This window comes from Ascaphus truei, chromosome 8 (assembly GCF_040206685.1).
Source record: "Ascaphus truei isolate aAscTru1 chromosome 8, aAscTru1.hap1, whole genome shotgun sequence".
Classification (NCBI taxonomy): domain Eukaryota; kingdom Metazoa; phylum Chordata; class Amphibia; order Anura; family Ascaphidae; genus Ascaphus; species Ascaphus truei.
In genome coordinates, this window is record NC_134490.1 from 40,783,878 (window position 1) to 40,800,463 (window position 16,586).

Below are 16,586 nucleotides of genomic sequence, written 5' to 3' on the forward strand. Positions count from 1 at the left end.
GTACTTTAAAACAATTGAGAGTGACTGTTCAACAAATCCCAACTTTGCATGTCGTAAGCAGCAACCGTTCTGCCATCTTGGGGTTGGCGTCCAAAATCACGTGCCTCTGCCACCAAACCTGACACATTACGCATGCGCGCACTCTGCGTCACTCTTCTCCCGCTCTGCCCCACTTCACAGGGTATGCATACGCGCCATCCCACAACCAGGCTGTCAATGAGAACAGATTGTGCGCATGCGTAGTTGCCCATTGGTGGCGCTCCAGCAGTGATCTCACCGGACGAGCGTGGCGCATGCGCAGTAGCGCCGCTCCCCGTTCCCGCCCGGCAGGCTCCGCCCCCTTCCAGTGAAAGCGGCGCGCAGGCTCCGTGCCGCGAGGCATTGTGGGAGCAGCTGAGGCAGTAAAATGGCGGACCTGGCGAACGAAGGTAGGTGATGGTACCCAGGGCGGGACACTGCTGGTGGCCTCCGGGGTTAACAAAACAACGTTAAGAAACCGGGGGGGGGGCCAAGTAAGGATTTGGTGGTAGCAGAGGCCTGAACCGGCTTGCAAGTCCGCCAGGCCCTCCCCCTGGGGGCCCAAGGGGGGCGCGGCTCAGGGAGCCCCGGCGTGGTTAAGGCCTATAGCCCTCAAGACCCTCCCCTGGGACCAGCCTTGGCCAAACGATTGTGTACAACCCCCATCTCTGAGAGGAAGCTCTATTTCCCCTCATGGTTGTCAAATGTCAAGTCCTCGGGGCCCCCAAATAAGTTGGGTACATCTGACAGGGTGATCTGGGGTCAACATGAGGGAAGTCTCTCATCTCATTGATTTGCATTGAGGTAACTTGTATTAGAATGTATTGTACACCTAAGACTTCCTCATGTATGGAAAGAGTTGAACAGTGTTGACATCCTAGATCTGAGGGAACAACAACCCGGAGTAACAATAGGGATGAGAAATATATACGTGTGTGTGCATGTATGTATATATGTATGTGTGTATATATATGTATGTGTATATATGTATATGTGTGTGTGTATATATATACACACACACACACACATTATATTTCTCATCCCTGTTGTCTGGGTTCTCTACGACACTCCAGGTTGTAGATATATATATATGTAGTCTATATATATATATACATATATATATATACATATACTAAATCTGTTATGCTGTGTGTGTATACATGTATTGTATTTAAAACGCACAGCATTTTGCATAAAGAACATTGCATTTATATGTACATGGCAAACAGTTTTCAGTCTGCTGTGCATAGAATTAAGTGAATTCATTTTCAGACCGTGTGTGTGTGTGTGTGTGTGTGTGTGTGTGTGTGTGTGTGTGTGTGTGTGTGTGTGTGTGTGTGTATTATATATATATATATATATCTCATCTCATATATTATACTTACATATATACATACATCTCAATCATGCACACGTGTGCAACCACAGTGTAGTGGTAAAGTAAACTTTGGAAGTAAGTTGACACCTTGAAAGTGACGAGGGTTGAGGCTAAAGGGTTAATTAAGAATGGTTTTGACTGTGGCTGGGTGTAAATGTGCCTTTTAAATTTTGTTGTGCACAGTTGGTAAAGTGTGCTGTGCCACAGACATTTTGGTTCCTGGAATCATGTGATTTTTTTTTCTAGCAGTCACATGACTGGAGGCCCTCCCTGTTCTACCCACACAGAAGAGGAAGTTATATCTCTTCAGTTATATGAACCCCAGCGTGTCTGGGAGCACTCAACAGGGATCAAACTTGCTCAGATTGTCAAACATCATAGAGCCACTAGTATTTGAGCCCTAGTAATTTTTCCAGATTTCAGTAAGACGGCCTGCTTCAATACAAGCCGATTCCGAATGAGAGATCTGTTTCTTTGCCCCAATGTAATTCCTGTAAATACCTGTTATAGAAGTTTGGTTTTGGCTGTTCTTTATTGGAAAAGGCCAGATTAAACAACGCGAATAGCATTCTCCTTCCTTAATCGTGCCTTGCAAAAAGGGGTGCTTGTGGCTCAGACGATCACCACCATCAAATATGCACAAAAAACTACAGCACACAGGGTGAAGTAAAAAAAAAAAAAAAAAAAGTCTTGTGTTGATGCAACGTATTTGAACAGAATTTTTTTTTTGCAATGTTTTGGGCCTGTTTAGCTTGATGAAGGGCCCAAACGTTGGCCAAATTATTTTGTTTATGTATGTTACATTGATAAATGATTACTTTTTGAGTTCACGCTTTCATTTTTTTATTAGAAGACAGCAAAGTATTCTCTAATGCAGCGGTGCGCAAGTGGGGGGCGCGACCCCCAGGGGGGGCGGGAGATTGTGCTGGGGGGGCGCGGGCAGTTGCAGAGGCCCCGCGCTCTTCCCCCAGGCATTTAAATTAAATGCCGGGGGATCGCGTGAGGCCCCTGCAACAGTTTACTTACCGGGATTCAGCCGTCTGTGTTGCGTCGCCATGGCAACGCGGCGTCAATAGATGCCGCGGCACCATGTGACCTGACGTCACACGCCCACGCAGCGTCATCTGACGCGAATGAAGGTAGACAGGGGGGCGCGAGAGCCGGGGGCAGAGTGACAGGGGGGCGCAGCACAAAAAGTTTGCGCTCCCCTGCTCTAATGGGCAATAAAGTATGTGAAGACCTTGGCAGTGCCCTGCAAAATGTCAAAATGTCAAAACGCACCAGTGTATATCTGACCCGTGCCCATTCCACTTAAGTTGGTGTTTGTGCCTACGTGTTTATTTTTTAAAAATAATTGTTCCTCCTACTATACAGCTGGTTGTCTGTTTTCACCCAATTTTTTTTTCTTTCAATTCTGTATTTTATTCCTAAAAACGAGCTCCAAACCTACATACAGGCAGTCCTCATTTTACAATGCTTCGTTTTACGACTAACGGCTTATCCGGCTCTATTCAATGCATCCCTATCGCCGTTTTTACGACGCCTGAACGGCTTAACCGACGCTCTGCAAAATAGGGCAATTGTAGCAATCGGAAGGCTGCATGTGAGGGAAATCATTCTGAACAGTATGTGTGAAGGTTTAGTGGTGTATTTTAGGCCCTTAACCATGTCTGATAAAAGCAAAAAGCAAAGTGGTGTTGCTCCAAAAAGGATGAGAAAATCTATGACTTTAGAGACCAAACATAACATAATAAAGCGCTCTGAGAAAGGAGAGACTACCACAGAAATTGGACGTGCCTTGGATATACCTCGCACAACTATTGTGACAATAATAAAAGATAAGGCAAGAATCTTGGAACAGATTAAGGGTTCAGCTCCTATGCAATGTACAACAATAAGGCAACGTGTTGGGCATATTGCTGAGGTACAAAAACTCCTCATCATATGGCTGAAAGATCAATCCCAGCGTCATGTGCCTATTAGTTTAGTCTTAATTCAGGCGAAGGCTTTGAGTCTTTATGAGGACATTAAGCACCAGCATGGAGAAGGGTCCACTGATGAAACTTTCACTGCAAGTAGGGACTGGTTTATGCGGTTTAAAGAGAGGGCAAACTTATATAACATTAAAGTGACCGGTGAAGCTGCTAGTGCTGATGAGGCAGCTAAAACCTTCCCCGTTACATTAGCCAAAATTATAGAGGATGGTGGCTATTGCACTCGTCAGGTATTCAATGCAGACAAGACTGGGCTCTACTGGAAGAAAATGCCCAGTAAAAGCTACATTGCAAAAGAGGAAAAATCTATGCCTGGTTGTAAAGTTGCAAAGGACAGGCTGACTCTTCTGCTTGGATCAAATGATGCAGGTGATTTCAAGCTAAAACCTTTACTTGTTTATGCAGAAAACCCTAGGGCATTCAAGGGTTATGCAAAGAGCACACTTCCAGTGATTTGGAAGTCCAACCGAAAAGGCATGGTAACAGGGTGCCTTTTTGAGGACTGGTACCAGCATCATTTTATCCCAACTGTGCAATTATATTGCACAAGGTAGAACCTTGATTTTAAAGTATTGCTGCTCCTGGCCATCCCGTGTACCTGGATGACCACCATCCAAACGTCATGGTGGTGTTCATGCCCCCCAACACCACCTCATTGATACAGCCGATGGACCAGGGGGTTATCGCTTCCTTCAAGGCCCACTATCTTAGGCGAACATTTGTCCAGGCCATCAGAGCAACTGATGTAGAAGGTCCATCCAACCTTGAAAGAATTTTGGAAGGGTTACAACATTCTCCATGCAGTAAGAAACATCGGAGAGGTATGGTATGAGGTCAAACAATCCAATTTAAATGGGGTTTGGTGTAATTTGTGCCCTGATTTTGTGTCAGATGTCCAAGGCAGTATAGAGACTGTTGCAGAGGTTACAGAAACTGTTGTGCAAATGGCCAGAGATCTCAACTTGGAGGTGGAAACCGAGGATATTGAGGAGTTGATCGCCTCACATTCTAACGAGTTGAGCAATGAAGACCTCATGCAATTAGAAGAGCAAAAAATGGTTTAAGTGAGGCCCATCAATCTGCTGAAGAGGCACAGCCACGTAAATCTTTATCAACCAAAATGTTCACTGCGGCATTCAAGCACATTGATAGCGCACTGGCCATATTTGAGGAAAATGAACCCAACATTGAACGGAGTTCAACAGTCAGTCGCGGGGTGTCAATACAAATCAGCTGCTGTAGAGAGATCTACAGGCCGAAAAGGAAAGGATCTGTCCAGACTTCATTGAAGAACTTCTTCAAGAGGCCCAAACGTTCAAGTCCACCTACATCACCTCCAAGAAGTCCGTTATCCGTTGAAGATGTCTCTCCCCCCCCCCCCCCCCATCCCAATCATCTTACTCCAGTAATTGATGGTTTTTTTTTGCTCATAATTTACAGAAAATAGTTTTATATACAGTTCTGGAATCCATAAATATGTTTACATCTGTGTCTGCTGCATATCTTATTGCTTGCTTAAAATATTTTGTGTATTTTAGCATTAAAAATGCTTTCAGAAACAGAACATTTGATTTAAAGTGTTCCTATGGGAAAATGTGATTCGCTTTACGACGTTTCGCTATCCGACGCCATTTTGAGTAATGCATTGCGTCGGATAACAGAGGACCGCCTGTAACTGTTTAGTTTAGTGACACTGGCAGATATCAAACAATCACTAGGATGTTATACAAATTATTATTTTTCTGATAAAAACCCTTTCATTGCCCACGGCTTTGTGGAGTGCCCAACAAGAGTTGCCATGTGGAGACACAACTGCAGGGTTTGGTTCTTTTTAAAATAAAAATAGCATACAGCCATGAAAAAATTAAATACAGTTGGTTATTCTGCTTTAAAGGGCATCACATGGAGCTCTTCTTTTTAATATAGGTTATATCGAGGGAACTACAGTATTAACTTCTAGCATCATAAGATGACACTGTTTCCCCCTCAGATATTAACGTGGGGTGTCTCACTGTCTGGTAAACCTGTTATTTTGATTTGGTCTTTGAAAGGATTCCTCCAAGATATTGGCTCAGATTGTGTAATCACTGTTGAACCCCATCTCTGCCAACAGTTGCGCTCTGACATCGAAGCTGTTGATGGAATTTCACACAGCACTACGAGTTATAAATACTTAATTAATCATTGTTTTTAACTACTCCTTTAACCCTATAGTTGCAAAAGCTTTAGTTTTTCAGGATCCAGAGAAACTTATTTTTTCTTTGGGCTAGCTTAGTTGTAGCACTGCCTTGGAAGTAGGTGAATCTGGTTGGAACCCCAGTGCCTGCTTTCCATGGGCATGTCACTGTGCCTCACTTGCCAAAATAAGGCTTTTTCCATAGTAGGAAGCGCTAGCTTCCGTGCTTCTTACCGGCGTGGCGCTTGCAAAACAAACTTGTTTGTATTGCGAAGTGCCATTCTCCTTGTAGTACATGTGCACTATGCACTATTACATTGCCGTCCTAGTGTTTGTTCGCGCCATAGCCTGCACTATCGACAAGCCTTAGGCCGTGTATAGTACTTGCTACGGCGACGTTGCGCAGTACATCGTGTCCGTCGCGGGTGGCCATAGTGGGCTCGATGGCGATCGCGTGACGTCGCAATCGCTAGAAGCCAGAAGATAGTGAAATTTCCAGCGATCAAGGGGTGACGGCACGTGAGCGGTTAAGCCAATGAGGGCGAACCGCTCACGGCCACGCCCCCCGCTCGCGATCTCTGTCTTCAGCACCGGAGTGCAGTAATCGCTGTATGACGGCGATGGATGATGTCACACGTTGCCGTAGACCCCACTATAAACTCTGCCTTAGATTGTAAGCGCTTCAGATGGTTTTTACAGTCTACCTAATGTCTTTTGGTGATCAGACTGTTCTTCAAGGCACTGGTAAATACTTTTTGTTCTAAGCCACTATTATTCAGACAGGCAAACAAGTAGCAGATCTGCTGGAATCCTGTGAGAACATTTATTTTTCACATGATACAAATGGGTAAGACCATTTTTAGAATGATTTGACTTTTTCTAAGGAAACAGATAACACTTATAAATTGTGTAAATGGTTTTTTGTTTTGTTTTTTTATTTACCTGCCACACAGGACCAAACTTGTAAAATCTTTTTCAATTCATGTATGGGAATATTTATAAGGTGCTATGGTTCTAGTTAAACTCTTTCCTGACCATCTTGGATCCGTTTTCAAAGTAAACCATACAGTATTTAGATGCTACATGCTTGACAAGTACAGTAATTTCAGTGTAAAGAATTTTTATTAACTTATATTTTTGTGTGTCGCGTCCGTATATCCAAGTGTGCAAATGTATATATAGTTCAATAAATACAAAGTGTGTGTGTGTTTCTATCTCGCATAATAGATAAAAAATGTACTGTAACGGACTTCAAATGATTCCAAATTTATGTAACATTGTTGAAAGGCTTTTCCCGACCGCACTTTTCCGAAGATTTACTGAACAATTATGCTTGGCGTATAGAAGGGGGAAAAGGTTTCCTAAAGGTTTGTTTTTGTTTTGAGCGTTAAAATATACATTTGTTGGTTACCCCAAAAAATTGTGGTACTCTGAGGTTGTGTGTTTGTATAGAGTGACCCGTAAGAAGGAAACCTGCTTACATTATAGAGGGGCTGAATAAAGTGTTATAATTATGTTTACGTGAGAATTCCATTTCCCAAAGATTGTGGCTATATATTCTTATTATGCAGTAAGACTTCTTTTGCATGTATAAAACTAAAGTACGTACATAGATTAGCAGAAGTAATCTGTTGCTGTTTTATTATTTATTAATAATACTGTTAATATGTACTTTTCGTTTTCTTTTAAACAGAAAAACCTGCTATAGCTCCTCCAGTGTTTGTATTTCAAAAGGACAAGGGACAGAAGGTAAGGGAGGAATGGACATCAGTTGACAAAAGGCATCAAAAGGTTGCAACATCACAGAAATGTATTGGGAATGTCATGGATTGCAATTTTAATTGGATTGGCCCTGCCGGAACTATTTTAAGTTAATCTTATCCTGTAGCTGTCAGAATGAATGTCATGGGCAACCCTGCTTCAGGACCAGCCCAGAGGCGGCTACATTGCTTATATATAAATGAGTATAGAGTACAGACTTTTTTCCCAGGGTGTTCTTTTTATATTTTGTTTTTTTTTCTTCATTTTTATAAACTGGGTACAGAATGTCACAGTATTTTAATTAAATATTTTCATGTTTTCCTACAAAAATCAATATATTATTCTGATCTTGCAAACAAGATTCCATGGGTTCTATAGTTGCATAGTAAACCTTATGTGTACAAGTTCCAGTCTCCCAGTAAAGTAATTTAGTCGCTATGGAACTGTAACAATGCATAATTTTTTTTTTTTTTTTAAGATTATCATGTTCAGAAGATAGAGGATATACAACAAATGAAAACATTAAGAATATGATAGTTCCCATAGCTGTATTGATCCTGGGAAAATTGTAGCCTTTCTATAGCTTTTAATTGACCTGACGAGTATTTCCTAGATTAAATTATTCCTGACCTCGGGAGAGAGATATTTTTGTGTTCTCTGTTATGTTAAATTCCTTCAGGGTAAATTCTATGTATGCTGAAGCAGCCGCTCGGGCCCCTTTGGCACTCATAGAATTTATTCTTAGGGTCTTGTTTATATCCTCTGAATTGGTGACACTGGCTGTTTTCTGCCGTAGTTCCCCATTGACTTCAATGGGGTGTTTTGGACAGAAACAACCTGATCGGCCGGTTCTGTGGCTATAGCATAAGGCCCTGAATTTCTCTGAATTATTTTCACCTATGCTACCGGAGGGGCCAAAAACTCATAGCTATGCTCTGTTTCCTACTCATTTTAAAGGGACAGTTTCCTTTAGAGAGCATTTTGAAGGTATACCAAGGACTGAAACATGTTTAGTATGTTAAAATCCAATTTAGCACTTTTTGTAAAAGAAATAAAAAAAGTATAGGCATTGTAAAATAATGTATTAAACTTTTGAACATTTCCTCAGTAGACATCTTTGCAGGGTTTTTACAGTCTTTGGCAAACACTTATTACCAAATGTTAGTCATTCAAATTGTTATCTTAGCTCTGTTCTTATGTTTGCCATACCTGTATAATTATAGTGCCACCGTTATTCAAATAGCTAAACATAAGTATTTTTTTTTTTTTTGTGTGTATGTATATCTATATCATAAACAAATGGTCTACCGTTCTGTGGCTAATGAAATGCTTTTATTTGTGCGAGCTCTCGAGATACGATCTCTTCAGGCGATGATACAATGGATTAAGCCATACAGGGCAGCTTGGAATGTTATCCGAGAGTGAAACCTACCCTTCTCCAAACCCCCCCCCCCGGGTGTGTTCATATAGCGCAGTGTTTATAGATATGAGCCTAAGCACTCGTGGGAAGAGAATTCTCTTGTAAGAGTAGTGGCTCATGAAGCTGCGGCCTTGGTTTAGGCCACCGGTGAGTGTCCCGAACCGTTTCATAAATTTGTATTCATGCAACGTCTCTCTTTTGATGTTCTGAGATTGCCTTTGTGTATGGCCACCTTTAGATCATTCGTCTTATGGCAAGAGTCAGAAAAATGTTCACCGACAGGACCGTCTCTTGTTCCGCGTGTGATGCTGTGGCGATGCAGATTCATTCTCTTGTTTAGCCCCAGTCCAGTCTCACCTATGTAGTAAATCGCAGACTGCACAGGAGGGAGGGGTAGGCTTCACCCACAGACATTCCAAGATGCCCTATTTCAAAGATTTTTTAAATATATATATTATTTATTTTTATTTAGCTTAATCCATTGTAATATCGTCCGAAGAAGAGATTAGTGTATCTCTAAAGCTCGGACAAATAAAAGCATTTAGGTGTGTGTGTGTGTTGCATGGTTTGTAGTTTGTGGATTCCCGCAAGTGAGGGGGACCACTGATTAGCTACTGCGGTTCTAGTAAGGTCAAAACCGAGCAGATACCACTGATAAGTTGTTTAATTTTTTTGACCCAGTAAGTTATACTTTTTTTAATAAAAACTCTGTTCTGTTTATTGACTCTGTGTCCAGTTTTTTTTTCTTGGTGGTGGAGGGCCTATGGTGTTTATGGAACACTTTTACCATATTCAATCCAGGAGACCTGCAGTGCACTGTCCTGAATTGGCCAATGTGGAATCTCTTAGGTACCTATTTTAGAAAAAAAGAATTTGGGAAGCTGCTTTCCCTGTGCTGGAGAAATCTGTCTCCTTTGAATGGGCTAAAATCTTTTCCAGAGGCTTTGCATGGAGAGATTTTTTTTTTTCTTTGCACAAGATCCTTAGATGCATATTTGCCATTCTGACTTCCAGGAATTGCACAAAGGAAACAGAAACAGGTGCCACAGTCTCTGATTAAAATAAAAGAATATTGTCCTTAAATGGGTCCCCATGGCAACTCCTGCAGTATACATTCAATATTTAAACCCTTCTGGGTAAAAGCACCAAAGGGGTTAAAAGAGCTAATTTGTAGGGTGGGACCTCCATTGTTCATGTGCATTTAAAAGTTGATGACGAATAGAAAATAGTGTACGAGAGATGTATACTGCTAAAAGATGGCAGACATGCTGGGTAGGTGGGTGAGCAGGCAACTTAATTGACGTCTACCTTCTGTTCCAGAGATCCGCGGATGACTCCAGTCCAGAACAAGGAGAAGGTAAGAGTTTGCCGTTATGTGCAGACGTTTCTGCGGAGGAATGCACAGTGGCTAAGGTTGTGGTTGCGTTGTGCTCAACAGAGAAACTTGAGTTAAATCTCAGCCTTAATCACTTTCGTCTGACTATGGGGGGGGGGGGGGGGGCGTTGCTTTGGACCTGATTTAGTAACAATGGTAAGACTTCGTCCTCTTGGAACCCATATTTCTTTAGCTTTCCCTTTACTGCAATCTATTTGAACTAGTTGAATGTAAGTGTAATTCCTCACTGGGTGTATTTTTCACTACCTATTCTCTTCTACTTGAGTATAGTTTGTGTAAATTCCAGGTTGTATCAGCAAAGACTGTTTTTAAGCCGCAATTCTGCCTGGGACATATTTATTTATCCCCCCCCCCCCTCCCACCATCTTACCTGAGCTGGGCTGGTACCCCATCTGGAGACCCCCCTAGTTCCAGTTTTGACACACAGTACCAATATGGAGGTGGGCTACAAACATGGCCATATAGTTTCCCCAGTGCACTGGGGTCACTGAATCCAGTGGTCCCTAACTATAGAAGAAACAAATAAATAATCCATAACTAGTTGACCCATGCCTACCAAGGACTTGATATGTTCCTATGGCAATAACCTAATAACCCATATGTTCCTTTCCTGAGGGGGGGGGGGGGGAGAGAAGGTGGCCAACCTCCCAATCTGGGTACCTATGCTGATCACCCACCCCATACCCATCACCAGTGGTTGACAAATCACCAAAAAATCTACTCGCCACACAAAAAAAATCTACTCGCCACCTAGTACCAAACGTGTGCTGCTTGGGCCAATATTTACTCGCCCGGGGGTTAAATCCACTCGCCCGGGGCGAGCAAATTTATAGGTTTGTCGAACACTGCCCATCACACACCCCTAACGTAGGAATTAGCCAAATTTAGCTACAGTAATAAAGCCATTATATCAACATTAAAAAAAAAACAGTATTGCATTTCAATATACATCAGGTGGTATTGGCCCCTTGAGTACTAGTGGGGCTACCTAGACCCTCTCAAGAGGCACTTAGTTGGTACATGAGGGGAGGGAGTGTGTGTGTGTGTGTGTGTGTGTGTGTGTGTGTGTGTGTGTGTGTGTGTGTGTGTGTGTGTGTGTACACACACTGTTGCCTTTTTAATTAGTTTGTTCTGTGTATGAAAACCTGAGCAGAGCTGATGTCGCATTCACACCTCTGCTTTCCCTCTTCAGACTCTGACCGGGAGGACGGGAGCTACTGCCCACCTATAAAACGGGAACGAACATCGTCCTTTACACAATTCCCTCCTTCACAGTCAGGTAACTCTGAGACGCTCCTCTCCCAATACATGGACTGAGATATGACTATACATGGACTGAGATATGACTGTACAATCAGAAAGGGGACATCTCCGGTTATCCTGAAATTACAGCAATATGTAGCCCTTGTCCACCCTCAAGCTTGGTTGCTTTCGCTACCAACGGTGCCTGCAAAGAAATGTTTGAGGCACCGCTGGTAGCTAGTGTTAAAATGTCCTGCTATCTTTAGCCCTTTAGCTGCCAGAGGGACCAGCACTGCAATGCAAACAAGTGCTTCAGAAGAGGGTAAACGCAGTGAAAAGCGATTACTGAGGCAGGGGTGCCCCTAACCAAGCGAGGAGAGCTGCCACACCTCGTTTACCTCTCACATGCCTGTCTTATTTAAAGCTGACACATCTTAAACGGTCAGTCACCAGCAGTCCCTGAAATGTCAATGACTCCCACAACTGATGGCAATACTGCCATGATAAAAATGTCAATATTGACTTGGCGGCCATTTAAAAAAAAAAAAAAAAAACACAATAATAAAAAAATATATCTATATTGAGATGTCACTATATTGTCCAGCATTTGTTGATTCTTGTTGTTGGTGCATTACCGTGCGTTTACCGTATTCTCCTTTTGACTGCAGTAACAAAGAACAATGTATTTATGCCATCCAGCTTCTGTCAGCCTTCCACCGGTAACTCCGACTCCGAACCAGGTGAGCTGCAACATCGTGACCTAATGGGAGCTGTGATGCAGGTGCACAGCTTCTCTCTCCTGGGATGCTCAATGTAGAGCTTCAGTCCCACTTATCTGCCCTAGTTTCTCGCTTTAAGGGCATCGTTTTTTAATTCCGGTTAGAATGTGATACCCAGGCAGTCTGCATGCCTCCTTTAATGTTAAATCTAATCCGTGGCAAGCCCCGTGTGTGGGTTAATACTGATATCTATATATCCATTATACATGCAACGATTTGACATATTCATTATACATTAGTAATATCTCACTTCTGATTGTAAGACTGCGCCTAACCAATCCCAGTATACATGTAGCATCAAATTTGTGAATCATTTATTTTCTAGTTGTGCGCATGATAACGGGTATTGCCGTTTTGTGCATGTCTACCTCGTCTTTTTATAATCCAGGATCAGTCAGATCTAATGCTTTAAGATCCTTAATCCAAATAAAATGCTTCAAATCTTATTTGGGAGATTTTGATTCTCATTGTCAAATACCCCAGCAATTTTGAATTGTTGAACTATTGCTGTAACCTCCTTTTTGTAAGGCGTCATAAATATGGCTACCATCATAAATTTGTAACATAGAAACATAAAATTTGACGGCAGATAAGATCCACTTGGCCCACCTAGTCGCTCTATAATCCCAAACAAAAGAGAAGCGTCCTGTCGGCAAGAACTCACCTGCGGGAGGCAGCAGGAAAGTCCCAATAACATGCACTCAAACCGCTCGCTAGAGGTCTAATGATGGAGGGAAAACCGGAGTGGAAGATCATGGCTGAACCGTACGGATAATCGCCAGTGATGGTGACACAGAACAATATATGCCCAACAAGTAAATGGGCCTGTGGGAATACCAAGGAGAAGCCCTAGAGCAATCCAACCAATTAAAGTCTCCAAGAAACGGATGGTGTAAAGTGAAAACTATTAAAATCAATTTAATATATATATATATAAATAAATAAATAATTAATGCAAGGGACGAATAAAACTAAACTAATACAAAGCTGTATAGTATCCAAGCAGGTATAGACGGCATTAAAGACTACTTTGTCGTGATGACTCGTAGAAGTCCGACGTGCTAGTGTGCCACGGGGTAACAAATGGCGATCGGGCGGTTAAATAACTTGCCTTAGACACCTACCCCATCACACATGGGAACAAAGTGAGGGGGAGGCGTAGGGAGCAAGACACTGAGGCCAGGGGGAAAGAACCCTAATCTCTATGACTCGGCTTGCCCTCAGTCTGAATCCCAACCCAAGAACAATGAGTAGTCTGCCAATTAGGACTAACTATCCAGTGGGCAACGGTATCCCCCTGTGGGGTAAGAATCACCCCGCATAATGGCAATATGGATGTCTACTAATAGAATAATAGCCAGAGGAGTGATACATCAACAGAGCCGTGGCTAGCCACTAGTGGAGAATAAGACCGTAATATACAGGCAGCCAGTATGTGTATTGTATATACCTGATTAGACCAGGGATTCAACCGACTGTATGAAAACAAATGAATCGTGCAGTATAATAATAATAGCATGTTCTTGTATAGCGCTGCTAGTTGTACACAGCGCTTTACAGAGACATTTTGCAGGCACAGGTCCCTGCCCCGTGGAGCTTACAATCTATGTTTTTGGTGCCTGAGGCACAGGGAGATAAAGTGACTTGCCCAAGGTCACAAGGAGCCGACACCGGGAATTGAACCCTGCTTCAAGCTCTCAGTGCCAGTTTTCAGTGTCTTTACTCACTGAGCCACTCCCTCTCCATAAATGAATACAAATGAATGCAGTCAAGATTGCATGCAGAACAGAAGACCCAGAAGAAACTCACCCTACTTACATGACCCTACACAAAACGGGAGGGGTGGGGGAAGCTGGGAGGGAAACTCCTAGTCTCTACGACTTGGCTTTTCCTACTGCCGCAAGGTCAAACCTGAATGTGGTGAGCCGCTCAGGGATTGCAGTTAGCAGAAGCTACACATACTTGCTGCTGTATATTACGGTCTTATTCTCCACTAGTGGCTAGCCACGGCTCTGTTGATGTATCACTCCTCTGGCTATTATTCTATTAGACATCCATATTGCCATTATGCGGGGTGATTCTTACCCCACAGGGGGATACCGTTGCCCACTGGATATTTAGCCCTAGTTGGCAGACTACTCATTGTTCTTGGGTTGGGATTTGGACTTAGGGCAAGCTGAGTCATTGAGATTAGGGTTCTGTCCCCCTGGCCTCAGTGTCCTGCTTCCCTACTCCTCCCCCTCCCTATCCATTTGTTCCTATGTGTGTAGGGGTAGGTGTTTAGGGCAAGTTATTTAAACGCCCGATCGCCATTTGCTACCCCGTGGCACACTAGCACGTCGGACTTCTACGAGTCATCACGACAAAGTAGCCTTAAATAATGCCATCTATACCTGGTTGGTTACTATACAGCTTTGTAGTAGTTTCGTTTTATTCATCGTCCCTTGTATTTAATATATATATATATATATATATATATATATATATATTTCTATTAAATTGATTTTAATATGTTTTACTTTACACCATCTGTTTCTTGGAGACTTTAATTGGTTGGATTGCTCTAGGGCTTCTCCTTGGTATTCCCACAGACACATTGTTCTGTGTCACCATCACTGGCGATTATCTGTACGGTTCAGCCATGATCATCCACTCCGGTTTTCCCTCCATCATTAGACCTCTAGCGAGCGGTTTGAGTGCATGTTATTGGGACTTTCCTGCTGTCTCTCCTCAGGTGAGTTCTTGCCGACAGGACGCTTCTCTTTTGTTTAGCTCATGCTTTTCCCTAGTGCACCTACCTGCTCTATATTGTTCTCTCTAGGTTGAGCGGGAAACTTTCTCGTTTTTTGCAGTATATTTATGATCCCCTTGTGCCTCTTCCAAGCATTTGTAAATACCCTTACTGTATTTTGTCTTTACCACCTCTACTGGGAGGTTATTTGGCAAATCCACCACCCTTTCACTGAAGTAGCGCTCCCTCACATTTCCCCTGAGCCTGCCAAGTTCAGTATACATCCAATCCGATTCTGCTGGCTTTCCCCATTGCTTTGTTACATTGCTTGTCTACTTTTAAGTCAGTTGAGATAATGACTCCCAGGTCTCTTTGCTCTTTAGTAGTTGTCATTTGTAAGGACTGCTTTATAACCCCTGTCTGTAGCATTCTTACCTCCCTCATGCCAGACCCCTTAACCCTTCCCTGATGAAAGCAGCTCTTTTTCTACTGCTCGGTTTTCAAAGCGAGTACCGCCTTGCTGACCTTTACAAACCGTGGTAAAAATAAAGAGACATACACAAGTGTTGAGAGGCGCTTCAAAGCTGAGGTTCCTTGCAAATCCTCGCTGCTGCTGTAAAAGAACAGAGGGGAGGGGAGGACAGTGTATCCTCTTCCAGGTCGAGCTGGAGGATTAGTAATGGATCACAATTATTGCAGGGCATTCTGAAATGGAAGCAAACCTATTGTTTTTCTAAGCACTGCTTGAAAAGGTTGGAGTCATTAAAGAGTCAGTTTCTCCTGCATGTGTATTGTTTAAAGATGTCTTCATTGTACTGTAAATATGGCGTCTGTTTTCACACCAGGAGTTTTTTTTTTTTTCCCTCGCTGACCTTTTTGTATTTATTTATTTTTGTTCCCAAAAGAGGAGCTTAAACTAAAGGAATATGACCGCTAGACCCCTCTCGCTTAGTGACATTGGAAAACCTCAAAGAACCTAATCTGAAGACCCTTTGTAATTGCATGGCTAACAGATCTGTGCTAGCTGGTTGAGGGAGAATTAACAGCCGGAGTTGCCATGTGAACACTACTGCAGGCTTTGGGCCTTTTAAAGAATAAAAAAAAAAAAAAAAAAAAAACAGGTGGGGGGAATTAAGGTTGTAATCTGTTTTAGAGGACATCATATGGAGGTTATTTTGGAGGAAACTACATGCTTATCACCTGTGCAGAGCAGATACATGATTTTAGTTTGGGGACATGTTGCAGGTTTAGGAGTTTTCCTCTTGTTTAGTTGCAAGATCAAATAATAATTGTCTTTCAGAGGAAAAATGCAGCGGATTCAGGCTGAAACCCCCAACGCTTATCCACGGCCAAGCCCCCAGCGCAGGTAAGAATGTGCCTGTTAAAGGTGTTATCCCACATAGCCGGTCAGACAGCCGTTTTGTAAAGAATATAAGTTTATATTTAACTGGATTTTTTTCTATTATAAATTGCGTTTCTTCGGGCCTTTGAATGGTTGTTTAAAAATAATTCTCTTTACCCTTCTCCCTCCTGGTCCTTATCTGACAAAGATAAGGAGGGGGAGACTTTGTCTATGCAAACTGTTGTTGAACACCATGATATCAGACAAAAGGGGAAATCAAAGCCCTCCCAAGCTCATGGCCCAGATTCACAAAAGTGCTACATTTTAGCACACACCAGGTCCCATACAT

At 42.6% G+C, this 16,586-nt stretch overlaps 1 protein-coding gene across 3 annotated transcripts in view; it reads left to right on the top strand.

The window, feature by feature from the left end:
• Positions 1-301: 301 nt before the first annotated feature.
• The window catches only part of RANBP3 (RAN binding protein 3), a 39,530-nt gene continuing 23,245 nt past the window's right edge, over positions 302-16,586 (top strand). Inside the window, exons 1-6 of one of the 3 annotated variants that reach the window (XM_075611618.1) lie at positions 302-428; positions 7,260-7,315; positions 10,068-10,104; positions 11,336-11,422; positions 12,054-12,125; positions 16,196-16,261. In XM_075611618.1, coding sequence (XP_075467733.1) covers positions 407-428; positions 7,260-7,315; positions 10,068-10,104; positions 11,336-11,422; positions 12,054-12,125; positions 16,196-16,261 — 340 coding nt within the window. In that variant the 5' untranslated portion in view covers positions 302-406. The remainder of the gene's footprint in view (positions 429-7,259; positions 7,316-10,067; positions 10,105-11,335; positions 11,423-12,053; positions 12,126-16,195; positions 16,262-16,586) is intronic. The other 2 variants (XM_075611616.1, XM_075611617.1) reach the window with 2 other exon arrangements.